At 41.0% G+C, this 18,715-nt stretch overlaps 1 protein-coding gene across 10 annotated transcripts in view; it reads left to right on the forward strand.

Annotated features, from left to right (window-relative positions):
- The window catches only part of DPF3 (double PHD fingers 3), a 167,391-nt gene that overhangs the window by 84,754 nt on the left and 63,922 nt on the right, over positions 1-18,715 (forward strand). For 7 of the 10 annotated variants that reach the window (XR_005256987.1, XR_005256988.1, XR_005256986.1 and 4 more), the window contains 3 exons: positions 11,430-11,557; positions 14,764-14,859; positions 15,895-15,933. Coding sequence is in view for 5 of the 10 variants with exons in the window: in XM_038136988.1 (XP_037992916.1) it covers positions 11,430-11,557; positions 14,764-14,859; positions 15,895-15,933 (263 nt within the window). In the remaining 5 variants the exon portion in view is untranslated. The remainder of the gene's footprint in view (positions 1-11,429; positions 11,558-14,763; positions 14,860-15,894; positions 15,934-18,715) is intronic. The other 3 variants (XR_005256990.1, XM_038136989.1, XM_038136991.1) reach the window with 1 other exon arrangement.

The following is an 18,715-nucleotide window of genomic DNA, read 5'->3' on the forward strand; positions in this document are numbered from 1 at the left end:
GGATGTTTTTCAGTGCATCGCGGAAAATGACCAGTCATCCGTCTCTTCACTGTGGAGTCTGCCTGCAGCCATCAATCTTGAAGCCCAGCATGGCAGCTCCTTTTGGGTTAGTTTGGCTCAGTGCTAGATGAACAAAGGGAAATGAAAGCTGAGCAGAAGGAAAGGAGAGAAGAGCAGCTATTCTCTATTTCACTTTGTTTCCCCCTTGCATAGCTCTCTCTCTCTCTTCTCCATTATCATCTATTTTCACTGTATTTTGTAAGGTGCAGAAATGCATATTTTCAGGGTCTGGGAGTTTACAGTGTTTCTCTGTTAGCAGAGAGGAGAAAGGAGAGAGATATTGAAAAGACCTAATTCAAGACCCAGAGATTCCATTTTTCAGACTTTTCTGAGGCAGTTTTCAGAACAAGCATGCCCTAGTTAGCTGCAGAAGACAGGGAGAAGGAATATAGTACCTTTCCTCCATCTTGCTGGTTTTCTTCCTTTTTTTTTTGGATTCCTTCCTCACCGCCACATTAGTGTTTTCAGGTGCGTACTTCATCTCTCCATTCCTGTTCTATTCAAAAAGCAATCAACAGAGCCACATGATGGGACTTTCTGGATACAGGTGTGTACTGATGCCCAGAGCCACAATGGCAGCTCCTGCTGCCAGTCAAGCTTGCTTGGGTCACACCTTCTTGATGTAACAGCATGGGGCTGTGCAGGCTTGGCATGAGCTGCCTGGCCTCATCCAGCACCTGTGGTTCCTACTGTGAAACCAGAGGTCATGGCAATATCTTCATTGGTATGCAGCCCATCAGAAGAAAACACATTCAGACATGTCTGTTTGCACATCTAGCACTGAATTAGCTGGTTTCAGCACTGAACTCAGATGGGCCACTTTTTGCCTGAAATACTCAGATTTGATGTACTTGGAGCCAGGCTGAAAGGAAAAAAAGGTGTATGAATACACTACCTGCTGGACTCCCATAGCTAGGGTCTGCTTTTTTCCCACAGTGAGCTGTAATGTTGTTTCTTATTCTGTTTTCCCCTAACAGTCTTGCCTCTGGATATCATTACAGTTCATGTTTGGCTTATGTAGAGATAGCATTGTTCCCCTTAGCACTGCCCCACTGTGGTGTTTGATTGATGCATTTTAAAAAAATCTGTGATTGCATTTACCTTTTAATTTTCCTCAGCGATCACAATGATCTAAGCATCAGGCCTGACAGAGCCAGGCTTCCTGCAGAACTGCAGTAGGAGATTTCTCTCTCCCAGTTTTTACTGTAGGCAAAGATTTGAGATCTCCCAGGCATACAGAAGGACCAACTAAGCACTGAGGCAGAGGAAGGGAACTCTGTAAATACTGGACATAGAGATCTCTAAGAAATCTTTACCTGCTTTCAACCCAAATGTGCCATCTGGAGTGAACAGACTTATGCCAAGATGGGGAAAATTTATACCATCATGGGCTTAAAGAGCTGCTTTGCAGTATGTGCTGAGGTTTTTTGGTTTTGTTTTTGTGGTTTTTTTTTGTTTTTTTTTTTTCTTAGCATAAACTTAAAGCATAAACCCTCAAGGAAAACATTTGTTTGGTGAAAACCAGTTTCTCCTCTCCCACACCTTGCATGAGCAGGCTTTACGAGTGAGCACAAGACCTTTCTGAGTGGGGATATTCAGGGAATTCTTTTGTATTTTCTTTACAAAATGGAAGGCATCCTTTTCCTACCTGAGCATTTAATTGTGCCACTTCTGAATGAATGGTCATATTTTCTACACTACCCGTTCTGCCTCCCTGCAAATTTTGAAAAAGACAAATCTTGTTCCCATTGTCATGAGACAGCCTCCCCCAGATGGCACATCTGTGTCTCGGGATGCCCTCTGGCTGGCCTGTTGGCAGGCATTCCCGTGGCTTTGAAGGTCACCTTGTTTACACCTTGCCTTTTTCCCCCTCCCTATTCAGAGGCTTGCTGAGCCTGCAGGCTGGGCTTCACCATCTGCATTTTCTCTGGTGCCATTAATCTTCCTGTTTACCATTCTGTTATTAATTCTAGAGTTCACCTTTTTGTCTAAACCCTTTATAGGCCTCTTGAAATTGCTTGCCTTTTTGTGGCAAGAGATCTGAGCATCTCAGAGATAATTTGCTTTGTTCTTTCCCATTTTTGAAAGGCTACCTACTAGCATCTCATGCCATTTTTCTATTACAAACCTTCCTTCTTATAATAACATTTTCCACTTATATAGCTTCATCTGTCAGATGTGTCTTAACATAGGAGTAAATATTATCTTTGTCCTTTGGAATTTGTGAATTGGCCACTGAAATCTGGTATCTGTGGAAATAGTCCTACTTTTTGAGTGTTTTTCTTGGCTGGGAAGAAAATGTGTTCAAATCTGTCTTTGTGAGAGCCTGTAAGACCACCTTGCATTTTTGGTGCATTTTATTCGAATGCCTGAATGCCTATGAATATTAAACAAGCCTTACCAAACCCCAGAGGATAGGTGAAGACTATCTCCATTTGACAGATGATGAAAAAGCAGAGAGTGCCTCTGTTAGAATTTGGCTCAGCATCACTTGGTGGGACAGCAGAGATGCCAAAGGCAGCATCTGGGCTTGTTGCTCCCTATTCCATCCTAAAATCATTGCCGCTTTGCCGTGGCCTTGCCGTTCTCCGTTTGTTCTCCATTGGTGTGTGCAGTTCAGTACTCAGTGAGCCAGGGAAGCTGCCCCAGGTGTGCCTGGCGTGGCTGAGCCTCAGGCAGGGCTGTGCTGCTCCCCGGCATGAGCAGCGCTGCCCTCGCGCACGCGGCAGCTCCGCAGGGGCCACGCAGGACCGGGGCTGGCACAGCTGGCATCACGCTGAGTGCTCTCATAAGCCCTGCCACAGCCCTGCTGATGCCTCGGGGTGAGCAGGGGTCTCTGCCAGCTCCCCAGAACCCTGGGTGTTAGAAAGACCTCGCTAGCGGAGCTGCCCTTCCACGCGGAGCCAGGCAGAGCCGAGCACAAACCCCTTAGCACGGAGCGCCAGAACGCACAGAGCAGGTTCCCAAGGATCCCTGCAGGACTCAGATTGGCTCTGGCAGGTTTATCAGCTCTGGCTTAGTGCCGGCTCTGCTAGGCCTGGACTGAATTAATTGGGATGCTTGTGCACTGCAGCTGAGAGATAACTGCATTACAGAGATTTATCTGTTACTAAAGGTATCCCCTCCACTGTCCTCGATAAGGACGAGAAGCTATGCAGAATCTCACAGAATTTGCAGGAAGGTTGGCATGGCTGGCTCTACACATGGTTTATGTATGAGTTTGTGTGCAGTACAAGTGTTTTTATTCAGTTCTGTCACATCCAGTGCAGCTGCTTAAGGTGGAGGTCCACTGCCTGTTGCCCTTTGCAGAGTGTGCAATGTGGGCACGACTATCCCACCCATGGGGAGGGGAGGACTGGTGTTTGGTGGTAACTGTCTGGTTAATGATTTATTTCTGGTGCTTTGGAGGGGTCAAAATGCCCATCACCTGCCTATGTGAGTGATTCTATATGACCATTTACAGATAGATAGCCCAAGTTATTATTTCACTCCCAACAGACCAGAAGCCCTGTTAGGGTGACACAAAGCCCAAAGGAATAGGGTTTTTTACTTCATATTTTTCTCCAAATGGTAGCAGTTATATTGCCTCTGTCCCTTGATAGTACCGACAGTGTTACTGCAGAAGTTGTGGTGCAGTGTAAGCCCATCTAGAACACAAATGCAAGAGTCAACATAACAAAAATGAGTGCTAGAAAAATGCTATTGAATGGAGATATTTCTGAATGGAGATGATTTCAGCCCTGAGGGTAGTTACTTGATCCAGCATTTATTCTGATACTGTAATTTGGCAGTCTTTGAGAAGCAGGTACAGCTTATTATATGTGACAATGATTTATATCTATGCTGAGAAATAAGTCTGTAGAAAACTTCCAAGTGACAAGAGTACTGTTTTGTTTTGGTTTGGTTTGGTTTGTTTTTTTTTTTTTTTTTGAGAGATTTTATAGAGGCATTCTAGTCTGCCAGAGAAATACAGCTGCTTGTAAAGATCACATTGTGATAGTGGGTTAAACTAAACAATGCTTAACCTTATGTTTAAGGGCCTCTGCAGTTTTCTGCAGCCCTATTTCTCCCTCCTGTTGTCTTGTTGCTTCCTGGGACATATTTTAACTAGGGGCTGATAGAAGCTTTCCATTGAATCCCAGTCATAAAACTCAAAGTTGTCCTCTGATATTTCTGCAGTTATGCTCAGGCTAAAGACCGAAACTGTACAGTCCCACCCACATAAGATCTTCCTCTGTCTTCCCTTTCTCCCCGTCCTCTGCCCTCCCCCAACCTCATCATGACACCAGCAGCTTTCCATGAGGAGGTGCTAGGGAGGCATTGGGATTTTCCAGTCTTCCTGTGCTCCCTAGAGAAAACCTCAGTAGTGCCTAAATTTTCAAACATTTGTTAAGATTAATGCCAGAACTTTAGAGGATAGAGAGTCCTCTAAACTGTTTTTTCCATTCAAAATGGTTTGTTTCTGTGGAAATAAATACTCTAATATTTTCAAGTGGTCTTCTAGAAGTGGTTTATCATTGTCAGTGGTGGGATTCTTGTTCTCACCACAGCCCAGTTTACCTTGAGAGTGCAATAATATACATGAGGTTTAGAGTGAGTTGGGTGGCAGAGACAAATAATTACTGGAGTAGCCTTACAATCTCTAGTACAGCATGGCTATTTTTCAGCTTGGATTAAAAATAAAGTGTATTTGATGTTTACTCCTCTCTAGGGATGTTTGTTTGGCTTTATGGACTCATAGTGAGAGTCTGTGTTATCAGTGATCCGTCCCCAGGGAGGCCCAGGGCTGGGCTGACAGGAGGTTCTGTGGACCATGTATGCGTAGAACTGGCAGTGACAAGTTTGCTGCAGATGGGTGCTGAATTGCAGGAGTGATGAGAGAAAAGGGTGGGATATGAGGGCCATGCAAGATCAGCATTAAATCACAATAGCAATAACATGAGCATCTGCCCCTGGGATAGCAGGATGTGGCGTAGTGAAAGAAGGGTTTTGGAGATCTGGATCTGCAGAAGGAGTGAAGGTCCATGCTGTGCTGTGCTGTGCTGGCAGGGACAGAGCCCTGCCTTTAGTATGCCTGGTTGTGGTCACTGCTGTGAATATATCAGTTCCAAGGATGCTAACAAGTCACTGTACTGGCCATGAACACAAGAAGCAAGCAAGCAAACAAGCTAAGGAGAGTCTGGCCGTGCATGCACAGAAAAGCTACAGAATGCAGCTATTCACGTAAGGCATTGTCTCCCCATTCTTTCTTAAGGGATTCCATCCCCCTGCCCCCACCCTTTGCACTCTAACGCTATATTTGTGCCTTGGAGATGTGGAGATGAGCATATGATGGATGGATGGATGCTGCTTGTCTGGGTTTTTCACCACCATTTCCCCTGGGGCACTCTGTCTGCTGGCAGAGAGCACCATCCCAAAAGATGGTATCTTTTGCAAACTCGACAGCTAACAGACAGCTTCTCTCTCTGCATATTTCCCCAAAGAAGAGCAGGCTTAATCTGGTTTTTATATGGCATATTTCATTATAATCTTTTTGACTTCCCATGTTCCCAATACGCCATAATAAATAAAACGCTGGGGGTGGGAACAGCAGAGATGCTGAGGCTTCACACTCTTGTGACACTGATGGATTCTCATTTTAAACTGTCATGGGATTTAATTGCTTGCTGAGCCACTGCACTGCACTTTCAGACACATCCTGCCACATCCTCTTAATGAGCTTAGTGGCTGCATTCACTCAGCAGTAGTTCTGTTTACTGTGAATTAGGTGGCTTTTTTAGACCACCTATATGATTTTAAAGAGGTAGTGGTTATTAAGGTAATATCCTTGGATTTATCCATCCTAAACAACACTTCACGGACTCATAACATATAGTTTCCTCTGACACTTTTTATATTCCAAAAGAATGGCACCAAGAAACAAAAACGCAAGAATCTATGTGCAAAGTCAGTGTTTGTCTAAGAGGGTTTTTGGAAGCCGTATTGCTTTGGTTTGCATAGTAGCTGTCTCTGGCGTGATAGATCATGCTGGAACTCACCCAATAAGTATCTCTGTTCCCAATTAGAACTGGAAATGGAGCTGCTTACGAGTGCACAGAGATGATGGTTTGGGTGGCAGCTGCTACTGTGGAGATGGAAATGATCCATTGTAAAACAAATACATTGCACTGTATAGAAAAAGGAATGATTGTTTTTAATTTATGTTTCAAAGAGACACTGAAAAGTTGCTTAGCTCTCAATGCGTTGTAAACCAAATGTAGCTTATTTAAGGACAGGAATTTGCAGCTATTTTGCTATTTTGGCAAATCGAAACTTGAAAAATCCCACCATTCTGTGGGATTTGTGAAAATGTGCTTCTTTTGAAGGCAGCAGTTTAATAGAAGACAGACACAGGAATGATACTGGCATGGGTGCTTGTTCAGATTCTACCACTGCCATCTCAGGACCTTAATAAATAGAGAGGTTGCTGCACTGAGCTGGTAAGCAGAAATAACCATGTTAATTTAATCACTATGAAAGGGACTCTGCCAAGTTAAGAAACATAAATTATAATTATATGCACACACACACGCACATTTGAATTATAATGTAGGCACAATATTTAGCTGTGACACCAAGAATATGATAGTTTACTAAACCAGGAAGAATTCTTAAATAACATTTTATTTTTCATTGATGATTTTTGTTGATTTGGCATTTCCACTTTGCATAGTTCTTACTACTTCTTGTTTCTGCTACATTAACCATGTGCTATTGTATTTATGGTACTAATCAAAAGGAAATTTATCTACAAACCTTAAAATTTTCATATTAAAGAGTAAGCTTTTAATTATAGTGACTTTACTGGTAGTTATTACTTGTAATAAAGATTATATTCTCTGAAATTGTAGTGTTTGAAGAAGAGCTTGTGATACAAACTAGAAGTTACAATGAATGTAGTACAATCAGTGTAAAATGCTATTACCTACATTTAAAAAGGATTTGGATGTGATTCAAAGATTTAAAGACACATAAATTCTACATGAACATCTGAGGAATTGATTGAAACAGTAATTACATATAAGCAGTAAAGCACCTGGGAAATGATGATATAGGAGGTTCTAACCAACTACATTTTTCCTACGAAAGAAAAGCATGCCTCACTACTTTCTCAAAATTCTTTACATGATTAGTAAAAAACTAATAGGTAGGGGGGTTGACAAATCTCTTAAACTTTCTGAAGACCTTTGGTATGTCTCCAAAGAGAAATTGAGAATTGTCTTGGATCAAAACTTTTGAAATAAAAGACAATGGAAGAAAGAACTTTCATTGTAGATAAGGGCTTACAGCTGGTGCATCAAGGTTTAGTGCTTGATCCTGTGTTGTGTAATACAGTAATGAACAAGCTGCAGAGTGGGAATACCTTGTCAACTACAAAGATTTGCACATACTATGAAGTTATTGAGAGCAATCATGGCCAGGAAGGTTTGTGCACAGCACTCTGGGGAGACGTGAATATGCTTGGGGAGTGGGCAAAGGGATGGGCATTCTAATATGGTACCTGAGTGTTTGAATGTATTCCTTATGGGAAGTTCTTGTCCCCATTACAAGATTCCTAATTCTTCTGCTTAATAAGTAACTTGGCCATTGAAAGACATAGCCCAAGGAGTAATCTAAAGAATACCATAATTCATTTGTTTAAATGGGGGATGTGGTTTCATCTGAAAATGCCAGATGCAGTATCTTGGGAAGACTGGTGTATAATGAGAAAAAGTTCAGAAAGGTTTGTCAGGACCATATGGAAAACTTCCCACAGCAGAGTAATACAAAAGATAGTGACTGTTTATCCTTGAAAGGAGAGGAATTAAAAGAAATTACAAAAGATTTGGTCAAGAACTTCTATTTCCTCCAGTACGAGCAAGGGGGCGGGCAATAGATAAAGCAAAACATTCCTTCTTTCAAACTATAGTTAAACTGTTGAACTCTATCAGGTGGGAAAACATCAAGGTAAAAGTTCATCAAAATTCAGAAAGGGCTGGGCTATTCTGTGTACTCTCAAAAGAGCCAGATTTAGGATAACTGGAAGGGATACTGCATTTATTTCTCAGGATGAAACACAGTATTAGGGAAGGTAAGTTCTTTTGTATCTGTCTTGTGGCAGACATTCATAGCTTCTACAGTTACTTGTGAGGTGACTGCATAGTGTGGCATGAGCAGTATCAAAGAGGCAAGCACAGGGTCACAGCTTAATTTCTTAAACCCAGAAGAGTCTCCCTCTGGCCTTGTCTGAAGCTTCAGGCTCTGGCTGGTACCTTCATAAGCAGGACAGTGAGTGGAACAGACCCCACCTTAGTTCCAAATAGCAGTTCCCACAGTATGGGGAAGGCCTTGATCTTTCACATGAAAACTAAATTTCAGGATTTGAGTTGACTCCTCAGTTTTCCTTAGGGTATTGGTGTAAGAGTAAAAGAGACTTCTCTTGCTTTTGTGGGGAAATCATGGACAGTTAAATAGCAAAGAGAAAATAAGGGATTTAGTGAAAGTAATTTAATGATCCCTGGTAGTGTTTAACTATTTCTGTAAGTTAACTGAACTATCTTTTCGATTTTAGAAGACTTTCATCTGTGAGGATTCAAAAACGGGTTTGGAAACATAATTTCCTGTCTTCGTTACTGTACCCTTTACAGACTAACCATCTTCAGGAAGGACTGGATTTATTACAGAGACTGAATTCATTACGAGGGGTTGTCTTTGGACCTCTGAAGGTTTTTATGCTGTAGACTTTACATTCCAGATAAGATAGTGTCTGCTTTTTCCCACTTTCTAGAGCTATTTAGGAATTAAAGTGTGTTCATAGAAGCTACCAGTGGAGAAGAAAATGAAGGAGTTGAATGTCAGCCAGCTTAGGGGGAAAATGGGAGGCAGACACTGAGTTTATTTTCCCTGGATGCCCAGCTCACTAACTTTAATTCTTGGTGATTCAGTCTCCCCATCAACTGTGAATAAAAATATTACCTTACAACGCCTTGTCAGTGGGATGTTAAATTTAGTAATTAGAAAATGCTCTGAGAGTTTTGGATGAAAAGTCCTCCTGGAGTGTTGTTGTTGGGAAGTAGCAGTGCCACACAGAACAACCAAGCCTATCAAAGACAGCTGCCTGTTTTGACCTTAAAACCTACCTTTCCCTCTTTTTAAACTTAGTTTTTGATATCTTTGGAACAAATGGAGAGTAGTTCCACCTTCATATATGTTCTACTTATGCCTCAGCTTTTCCTTGCTCATTTCCTTTTCTAATGCATTCATTTGCTGAATGCATTGGTATCCAGAGACAGGCGTAGCTTGTCACAGTGAGGACATGTTTGTTTCCAATGCCCTTGAGCTTGCTTGAAGCTTCTTTGCTTGCTGACTGTATGATGACCCCTTGGGGTTTGCAGTCCCTCAAGGTTCTAAATACAGAGCAAATGCCCTTTTGCACCCAATCACAGGACTTTGAACCCAATCCAAGCCCATATCCAGAGATGATTATGGAGGTTCCTCGGTGACTACAGATTCAAGCATTGGGATTTGCACATAAATCACATCAAAAATCTCTTCTTTCTATTGAAATGTCTGGATCCAGAGGGAGGTACTAGGCATTCACACAGGGAAATTCAATCTGTATGATTCTCTTTTGACTTTTCTGTCTTTTTTGTAGCTCAAGCAAGGGAGAAGTTGGGGAAGGGACCATAATGGGATACGTATGCAGAGCTTAATGCTGAAAACAGAGGCCTGATTGAATAGAGCTCCTTGTGATGAGAAGGGGGATCAATTCACAGTTGACCCCATCCCATTGTGTGGGTTGTCCTGGGAGTTTCCTTTAAAATCCCAGTGGTTTGGTTTTTCTGCATGGTTTGTACTTAGCCTTTCCCTCCATGAATAGAATAGCTTTTTCTGGAATTTCTGCTGGATTTTCTGTGGTTATTGGCTGAGCAATGCTCTCCCACTTCAGAAGACTGGAGCAAGTACATTGTGGAAGTACAGATCAGGGACGCTGAATCATTTGATAACTGAAAGTTTTTCATATATAGAACAAACATATTCCTAGGATGCAACTGCCCGCAAGAAACAGATTATACTTCACTGTCCCAGGTGGAAGTGCTCATTCATTATTTGGTTTGCAGGAGTGATTTGGGACTTTAAAAACACATGAATTTCTGCCCTGCAGAATTTACAGCTCATTGTGATAGAAAGACAGGGAGCTTCAGGCAGACTGGGGAACAAAACACAGTTCTTAAAGCATAAGCAGACAGAACTGTGAATTAAGGACACCAGATGCTAATTTGTAAGCATCATTCTTGTACATTATTACTTGTAAATATACCAGTCTAGAGAAAGGAATTAATTTTAGAAGGGAGGGAGTACTTTAGAAATCCATACCTCACCATGCCAGGTAAAGACATGTGCAGGATGTTTCCCTGCTAGGGGATTGCTCTATATGAGCCCCTGTATGAGTGGGGTAGAGGCTAGGGTCTACAAGGAAAGCTGGATTATTTCCCAGGTATATTTTAACTTCTTGCTAAAGTTAACATGCTTTATTTGCCTGTCTGCTGCATTGCCTCATAATCTAGTGGCAGCATTTGAAAGGGGAAGAAGGCTCTGTTCCTTCACTTCTCCAGCAAGTTGCATTTTCCTCATAAATCCAGTGTCTTTGGAGCTCTGTCTCCAGCCTGTTTCTGAGCCAGCCTGTGGCTCTTCCTGCAGTGACTGGGTGTTGTCCCATTTTATGAGCAAGATTCTGCGCTCATAACTGGGTTTCTTTACTGGTATTGCCAGCTAGAGCCCACCGGAGATTTTCTCTAGTCAGTATTACATTGCAATTCAAGACACATCTCTCTGTTTTTCAATGTAAGGTCTCAGCATTGGCCCCCCCCACACGCTTTCTGTTTTCCCACATGTGGAACATGCCCTGGTGTAGGAGAATGAGGATTGAAGCTGTGCTATGTAAACTGTGCCAGATGCTAAATTGCATTAAACCACTTTTCTTCTTCAGGAGATCAGGTTCTTCATATTTGTTATTTCAATACCTTAAAAAGTCCTGATTTTGTTCTTTATTTAAAGCATAGGGAGTTTACGCAAAGAAGGATTACCCCTCCCCCCTTTATTTCCTCCTGATAAAATATATCCACCCTTTTCTCCCTGTAAACAAGCATGGCAAATGAAAAGATACCAGGTTTTTAGTAGGACACAAATTATTCATATATGGAGTTTCTTTGTGGTTAACAGAACTTGAAGAGCTCCCCTTCCAGACAGAAACAAGTTTGAAAGTCTGTTCATGATCTGCTTGACATCTCTGTCCTTCTTCTTGTTAGCCCTTTAGGGCAGACACACAGTGAGTGTGTTTTGTTTTTCAGAAGTTGATCTGCCTCTGAAAAAAGATGGGTTCACCTCAGAAAGTACAACTCTGGAAGCATTGCTGCGTGGAGAGGCAATAGAGAAAAAAACAGACACTAAAGAGGAAGACACTATACAAGAAATCCAGGTAAGGGAGAGGCCCATGCCCTGACATCAGGGCTGGATTTTACAATTTGTCTCTAAGTCTATGAGTCTTTTGTCCTGTGGCAAAACAGTGTATCTGTTGTTAGTTGTGTCATTCCACTGCCAAAAGGTTATCAAACCTTTGTGCTACACTGTGATACTCAAAATTATATCAGTGTCTCACACGCTTCTCTTGTCACAAGAATCTTTGTTGTTTGACTGTTCTGCACAGGTCCTGTGTTGGAATTCATTTTGCAGCACTATGAGATAATTACATAAAAAAACTGAGAAGCTGAGGTGGATCCCAACTATAAACTGAATTTTAATTGTTCACATTTAAAGTGAGTTTCATGGATTTCAATTTGGATTCACAGCTGCTGTAGATTAAAACATGTCATTGCCTTGCCTGTTTTTTTTTTTTTTTTTTTTTTAACAGTACGTGGCCTTCTGGAGGTATACAAGAAAAATATCTTAAAAATGTAATCTTAAATACTTCAATTATTATTGGTAGTGCAGTATGAGAAATATTGCCTCTTCACATGCATTATGGTTTGAAAATTGTCAAGATTTCATTTCATCCTTCAACAATTAAAAGCCAAAACACAATTGTAGGTTTGTTATAGAAGGAATTCAGCTAATAAAAAGGGTTCTTGTATAATTCCATGTCACTTTTAAAACATCTTAAATCACTAGGAAAGTGGGCCTCTCCCACAGCAGCACATCTTTGCTGATCCTAAGACTCCATTGTGCCGTGAGTCTTTTGGGGGATTTTTAGTGAGAGTTATTAGCACTGTGTCAAATTTGGTAATTTTGGGTGAGATGCAAAATGTTGCATCTATACCGAAAAGTAGTAAAAAATTTGAGGGGCCAGTCCCATGCAAAATGAAACAGAAAAACATAAATATCAAATCTGTATTACCTGGAGTTCAGTCCTACTGCTCTATTTGTTAGAAATTTTACACAGGTAAGGGCAGCACAATTGGGTCTCCCATTCCCAGTTGCACAGGTAAAAGAGCACCATCAAAGAGGAAGCATGCCATGCTCATAGACTGAGGAAAAGCTTGGCATGAGCCTGTTCTGTGTTTGCTTCTTCAGTAGTATATCTGGGTCTGTTAAGCTGAGAGCTCTTACCAAAGGTCTGTTTTTACCTGCTTTCAAGGTCACAAGAAGTCATGGTGCAGCATCCTTATGAAATTGACAAGCGCCTTTGAATGTTGCAGTGTGATCTGAGCTCCCAAATTATTCCCAGCAGCAGTCTGAGGAAAGAGACCTCAGAGATGGTGGAGTGACATAAATCCAGGCATTGCTGAGCATGAAGGGGGTGCAAAAAAACAGAACAGATTTTCAGCTAAACTGCTGTAGCTGTGACCTGTCAACTGGATGCTAGTTTCATCAGAACAGATGCAAAAGGCATGTCTTGCTGCTTTATTTTATGCAAGCATAGCTTATCTGGATTCAGTCTGTAGAACAATGACTGCCAAAGCCTTCACTAGTAGGCAGCTTTCAGTGTGTACTTTGGCACCTGGCAGCCAGACTGTACCAGATGAAAATCACAATCAGTGCCTTTATCGGTATGACAAATGAGAGAATGCAAATCTCTCTTTTGATCCTTTGCGTACTTGTCTGTGCTGTAACTCTAAAGGGCCCAGCCTCAATGGTGGTGAGAGTGAGCAGGCGGGATAGACATCATTGTAATTACCACCTCAGACCCAGCCACTGGCCACCCTCCCAAATTCACAGTGTCTGTCAGGAGAAGATGTCTCGGTGCTTGGCTGCACCTAAGTACATAGGGCTGGGAAACTTTTAGAAAGACATAATAGGAAAAGAAAAGTTACTCTTCTAAAACATATAAGGGTTCCCCCTGCTAAATAGATGCAGGCTTTGGGACCTGCTGTACAGTTGATATGTAATAGGATTGACAATTTTACCCCACAGTAAATTGGTATTGAATATGTATCTCCATGGGTTGATGGAGAAGAGTTAGAATTTGAGAAGAGTTAGAGTAGCCTTCTGACCATGCAGCAGAAAGGTTATGCCCCTTCTATCAAGGATTAAAGTAATTACTCTGGCAGTATCACCAAATTCACAGTTGGTTACATATTATCTCTTTTCTAAATTGATTCTTCAATTTTAGAGGAAGAAAGTGGTTTGTAATATTTCTCTTAACTCTTGTGTAGTATTGTTGCTGTAAATTAGCTTCTTTCCTTCCCACTTACGATGTGGTTGCCCCTGTTTTGTTGGGGATTTTTTGAGATACTTTAGGATATGAAGCAATGGAAAAATACAATTTCATATCAGTAAGTTTGCTTATTTTCTTACATAATTCTTACAGTCTCCTCATGTACGACACTTTTCAAGCACTTCAATGCTAAGATTAATTCAATTAATGTATGCAGTTGTATGAATTTTGAAGAAAAATTGTATGTATGCAGAACTGGAACCTGTTAAACTTTTACACCCTCTAGTATTTAGTGCCTCTAGTATTATGTGAAATTGTATTTCATGATGGTCAGAGCTCATTAATAGCCTCCTGATATTCAAAAATAGAAGAAGTAAAAATTAGATGAAGACTTGATCCTTGTCATGTACTACAACTGGTTTGAAATGCACTGACCAGTATTAGTCTTAGAAATTTAGTTGATAAAGTAAGAGTAAACTTTTGCAACTGGTCTTCTAAATACAGACTTTTTAAAATGTGAAATTTCTGTTGTATTCTTTCCCACAAATTCAGAATTTGGTGCTTGAGGTATGTGGAAAGGAGAGAAAGAATTTGATTTGCTCCTGTTGCCCCTCTGCTGTCTCTCAAATAGTTTTTAAGTAGAAATTAGAGAGAAGGGACAAATACAGTAACACTAAAGAATATTCCTATCAGTTTACTGTCACTACTTGAATCTGCATCATGGCTGTAATTTAAATAAATGTTGGCATGGCGATGGTAAGTTAGTGATTCCAGATTAGTCCCTTGCAAAATGGCACAGCACCATAAATGGCAGGAGTGGCTGGGGCCAATTTCTGTATTTCTAGCAGACATGCCAAGGGTTGAGGGAATTTCAATGGGACTTCTTCCCACATTAGTGTTGTGGTGATTTGTCTGGCCTTTTTCCATGTGACATCTGACTCGTGCATGTTTTCATGCAGGACAGCCAGCCTGCTGGTTGTATGAGTCCTCCTTTTTTCTTCTAACCATTCCTGTTTGTTGTTCAACCACAGAGGGTTTTAGAAAATGACGAAAATGCAGATGAAGTGAACGAGGAAGAAGACTTGGAAGAAGATATTCCAAAACGAAAGAACAGGCCTAGAGGACGGGTAAGTGGAGAGTTTACTGGAATGGAAAGGAAGAAAGAAAACCTCTGCTTTCTAGTGTATATTTCTTATGTGTATTATGTTTGCAAAGTAATTATCCATGAATATCTGATAGTGATAACACTATAGGTAATTTTAAGTCATATGTAATAGATTTTTAATATTTTTTCAGTTTACTTTTGTGAATTGCTGTGAAAGAAAAGGACTACTTTGAGAGTAAAAACTTGGGGGAAATTTATTTTAGTGTTGTATTTACAATTGTAATGTAAACTGTAATAACTATTATGACATCCTACTATTACAATGCTCCTTAAAAAAACCCTTTACTAATTACAGAAAAGCAGAAAATTCAGTCATGACAGCCAAAAAAGTATTAATAAAAGTAACCTGAACTGTGTTAATGAGTTCTGCAACATTCTCCAGGGTAGCATTTTGTGGCTGACACTGGCTCTCTTGAGCCCATGGCAAATCTTCCATTTGCTTGAAAAGGGCAATATTTTATCCTTAGGGGACTCTGTGCCCCTTCTCTTACCTAAGATGTCTTCACAATTCATCAGGGTACTGGTTAAGCAATGAGGCCAACATTTTAAACTTGGAATCAACATTTTCAATTGTGGGCCCATAAGCTAGGCATCTAAATAAATGTGAATACAAGTCTCAGAAGTTTTGAGCATTTTCATCTCTCTTTGGCTCCAGTGGATGCTGCAGGGGCACAGGAGCTCTAGATGTACCCTTTGATGTGTTTATAGAAGTCAAGCAAGAAGGGCCACGTTTTAGGCCAAATGAGCAGAATATAATAGTTTTCGAATAAGAGACATGAAACCACATTGAATACTTGCAATGTACTTATGCATCAGACCCTCTCTTTTGGTTTCCTCTTTGGTTGTTGTGTTGTTTCAGTTTTCTGCTCCTCTTTATTTTGGAGCTTAAGTCCTTTAATATAAGATCAAAGCACTTTAATAATTGGATAAGTATATATTTCATCTTCCTTATTCTCAAAATCACCTGAACCAGTTTCTTTCTTTCTTTCTTTCTTAGCCAAAGACCCCCACCTGGAAAAAAATTTTCCAGAAAAATGTAAGTTTCAGAAAATTTGTATGAACCAGTAACCAAAACCAGGAGATAGAATCAATACATGCACATAAGCTTGACTGTAGCAATCAACTAATATTCCAGGCTAACAACTCTTTTCTAATAAGTTGCTCTCATGTAAATTGCACATGCTGGTTAGGGTGAGTGAAGGGGAGGGAAGAGTTAGAAGAGATATACTGCTCAGGAGAATAGGATTTGGTGTATTCATATGTCCCAGACCTGTACAAACAAAGTCCTGAAGTTAGTGTCACGTGCAAGATTTTGCTTCCCTGTTCAGGAAAATGTTACAGAGTTTTTTCTCTGTTACTGAAAGGAAAGGAGTTGGAAGGTACTAGATGTCCCATTCATTTTGAAGCATACATTTATGTTTTATTTTCTGCCCTAGAACTTGCCCCCTATTAAGTACAGGAGCAGCAGGATTGCTTGCTTTTTTCTTGCAACTAACTTTTGCTCTGCTAGTGCCCTGGCTTCTTTCAGTGAAAAGCCCTGGCTTCTTTCTCTTTCTCAAAAAAGATAAGTCTGAATAATGCCACATACTTCAAGCAATTTTTAGTCTTATTTGATGGCATCAATAACCAAAGCAAAATGTAGTAGATATTAGGATTTCAAAACTGGGGCCAGATTAGCTGTTGAAAACTGGTAAGCCTGAATTGCATCTGGTCACAAGAGCTTTGCCAGTTTCCTAAAGGCAGCCCTTTTCTAGCCTGACTCAGTATAGGGAATTGAGGCTAAGGATTTAAAACTGGGCGACATGAAATCTGGGCTGCTCTTTATTTCTGGGAAGGACTTGGTTAGGGTATTTTTAGAGGGCAGAAGAGGGGAAGGACATGCATAGGAAACAAGATCCTATGGAGTGTGACCTTTGGGGATTCAGAGGAGTGAGAAGGACTACCAGCATAAATACAGGATTAATGCAACGGAATTACTGCTCTGGACTTTCCAAATTGCACATGCCCCTTTCCTTCCCTACAGCATGATTTTATTTTTAATCCTGGACTCTCCATCTGTCTTTTTGGCTACTCCCTCTGGCTGCTTCAAGGCTGCTGGGCCATGGGTCCAGGCCTCACATGTCAAGTCTTGTAGTCTTTGCTGCATCCTGTCAGGAGAATAAAGGCAGCTGTGGATGACTGAATTCAACAGCCTGGAGCACAGACAGCAAGCGTGGGGCATTCAGTTTAGTGCCTCTGGGGCAGCTGCTTGGTTTCCTGTCCCCTCAAGGCTAGCCCATGAAATCATGGGGGCATAGGAAGGACACTGAAGGCTGAAGAGGTAGATCTACAGAAAGAGATTTTTAGTGTTTTTGCTGGACAGGGGCAATGTGGTAGGAACTGGCAGGGTAGTTTTCTAGGAGATATGAGAAGTACGCAGAGGCACCTGCATAGATTGTCTGCTCATCAGCTGGATATCCTGTGGGACAATTTCAAAGGCACCAAGCACATTTAGAAACCCAAGTCCCATTGAAAGTCATTGACTTGAAAAATCTCCCCCTCTGTGTTCATTGCATGAAAAAATGTATCTGACACGTGGTCATGCCATGAATGCTGTGCCCCTGCATTTCTGTAGAGAAGAGTTTGAAAGGGAACAGCTGACTGTAAGACTAGCAAAATTCTGAGCAACAAACCTTAAATTAGTATCATATTCTAAAATGTACCTCTGTAAAATAGTACCTTCTTACTCAACAGGTATGTTCCCAGAGTGTGAATAGAGTCAGAGCTACTGACTAGTGACAAATATAAGACTTTACATCTTTTTCATAGCCCTGAAAAGCCAATGCAGCTGGTAAAATGGGGAAATTGGATCCTAATCCGGGTACCAGCAGAAATATTTATAAGGGCCAATCACTTGTCTGTGTGAAGACTCCCTGATGAGTTGAGGGTTGTGGAGGAGCTGCCATGGACTGAAATTCAGCTTGCAGCACATTTAGCAGTAGTAAGGGAAGAAAAGAACTAGCATGGGATTGATTTCATTGCCCAGAGGGGGTTTAAAGAGCTGGCAGTCAGAGAGAAAATAGTGCAGACTAGTAAGATGATTTTATATGATATGGTCAGTAAAGAAGCTTCCGCCAAACAATTGTTGCTGAGGCCATTTCTAGGGTGAGACTGCTTTTCAGTTCACCCTTACAAATCTTGCTCTGCACATGTGTGCTGGACTGCACAGAGGTCTTTGCAGAAGGCAGAGTTATCCTTGTCATACGTAATAGTATTTACCCCATCCAGATAGCTGCAAATCCATGTCTTTCCTTTGGGACTGTGTTAAGAGTTAGACCTGAGCAATCCCAGGGAAATAACATGTGAAGTTTTTATAAATCACTGTTTTGACAGACTTTGCCAGGCCAGTGTAAAACTGTTCCTAATTACTTCTCTTTAGATATCCAGTGGAACACAATTCTAATAGTGCTAGTTCTGTTCCAAGCTCATAGAAGAGGGAAGGAGTTTCTATGGCTCCTTTATTGCTGGGTGCGAATATTCTCAGGATTTCTACACCTTCTTCAACTTTACCTAACAAAGCTCTGTCCTTTTCTTATTTTCACATGAAATGGCTTGCAGGATTTGAGTCAGGTGGCCTTGTCTAGAGTGAGAAATATGAACAGCTTAATAAGAGGAGCAGCAGAAGCAATTCTGTCATTTTTTTTTCCCAGGAATAGAGTAGTTGGCAGAATTAATAAAGAACTATTTAGCCATCCACCTGTGATCTCTTCCTCAAACAAAGATCGAATCTAAAATTATTGTAATTTACAGACTGTACATTAGTGAACATGAAAGAATTG

The sequence above is a fragment of the Motacilla alba genome, chromosome 5, assembly GCF_015832195.1.
Source record: "Motacilla alba alba isolate MOTALB_02 chromosome 5, Motacilla_alba_V1.0_pri, whole genome shotgun sequence".
In the NCBI taxonomy this organism is placed as follows: domain Eukaryota; kingdom Metazoa; phylum Chordata; class Aves; order Passeriformes; family Motacillidae; genus Motacilla; species Motacilla alba.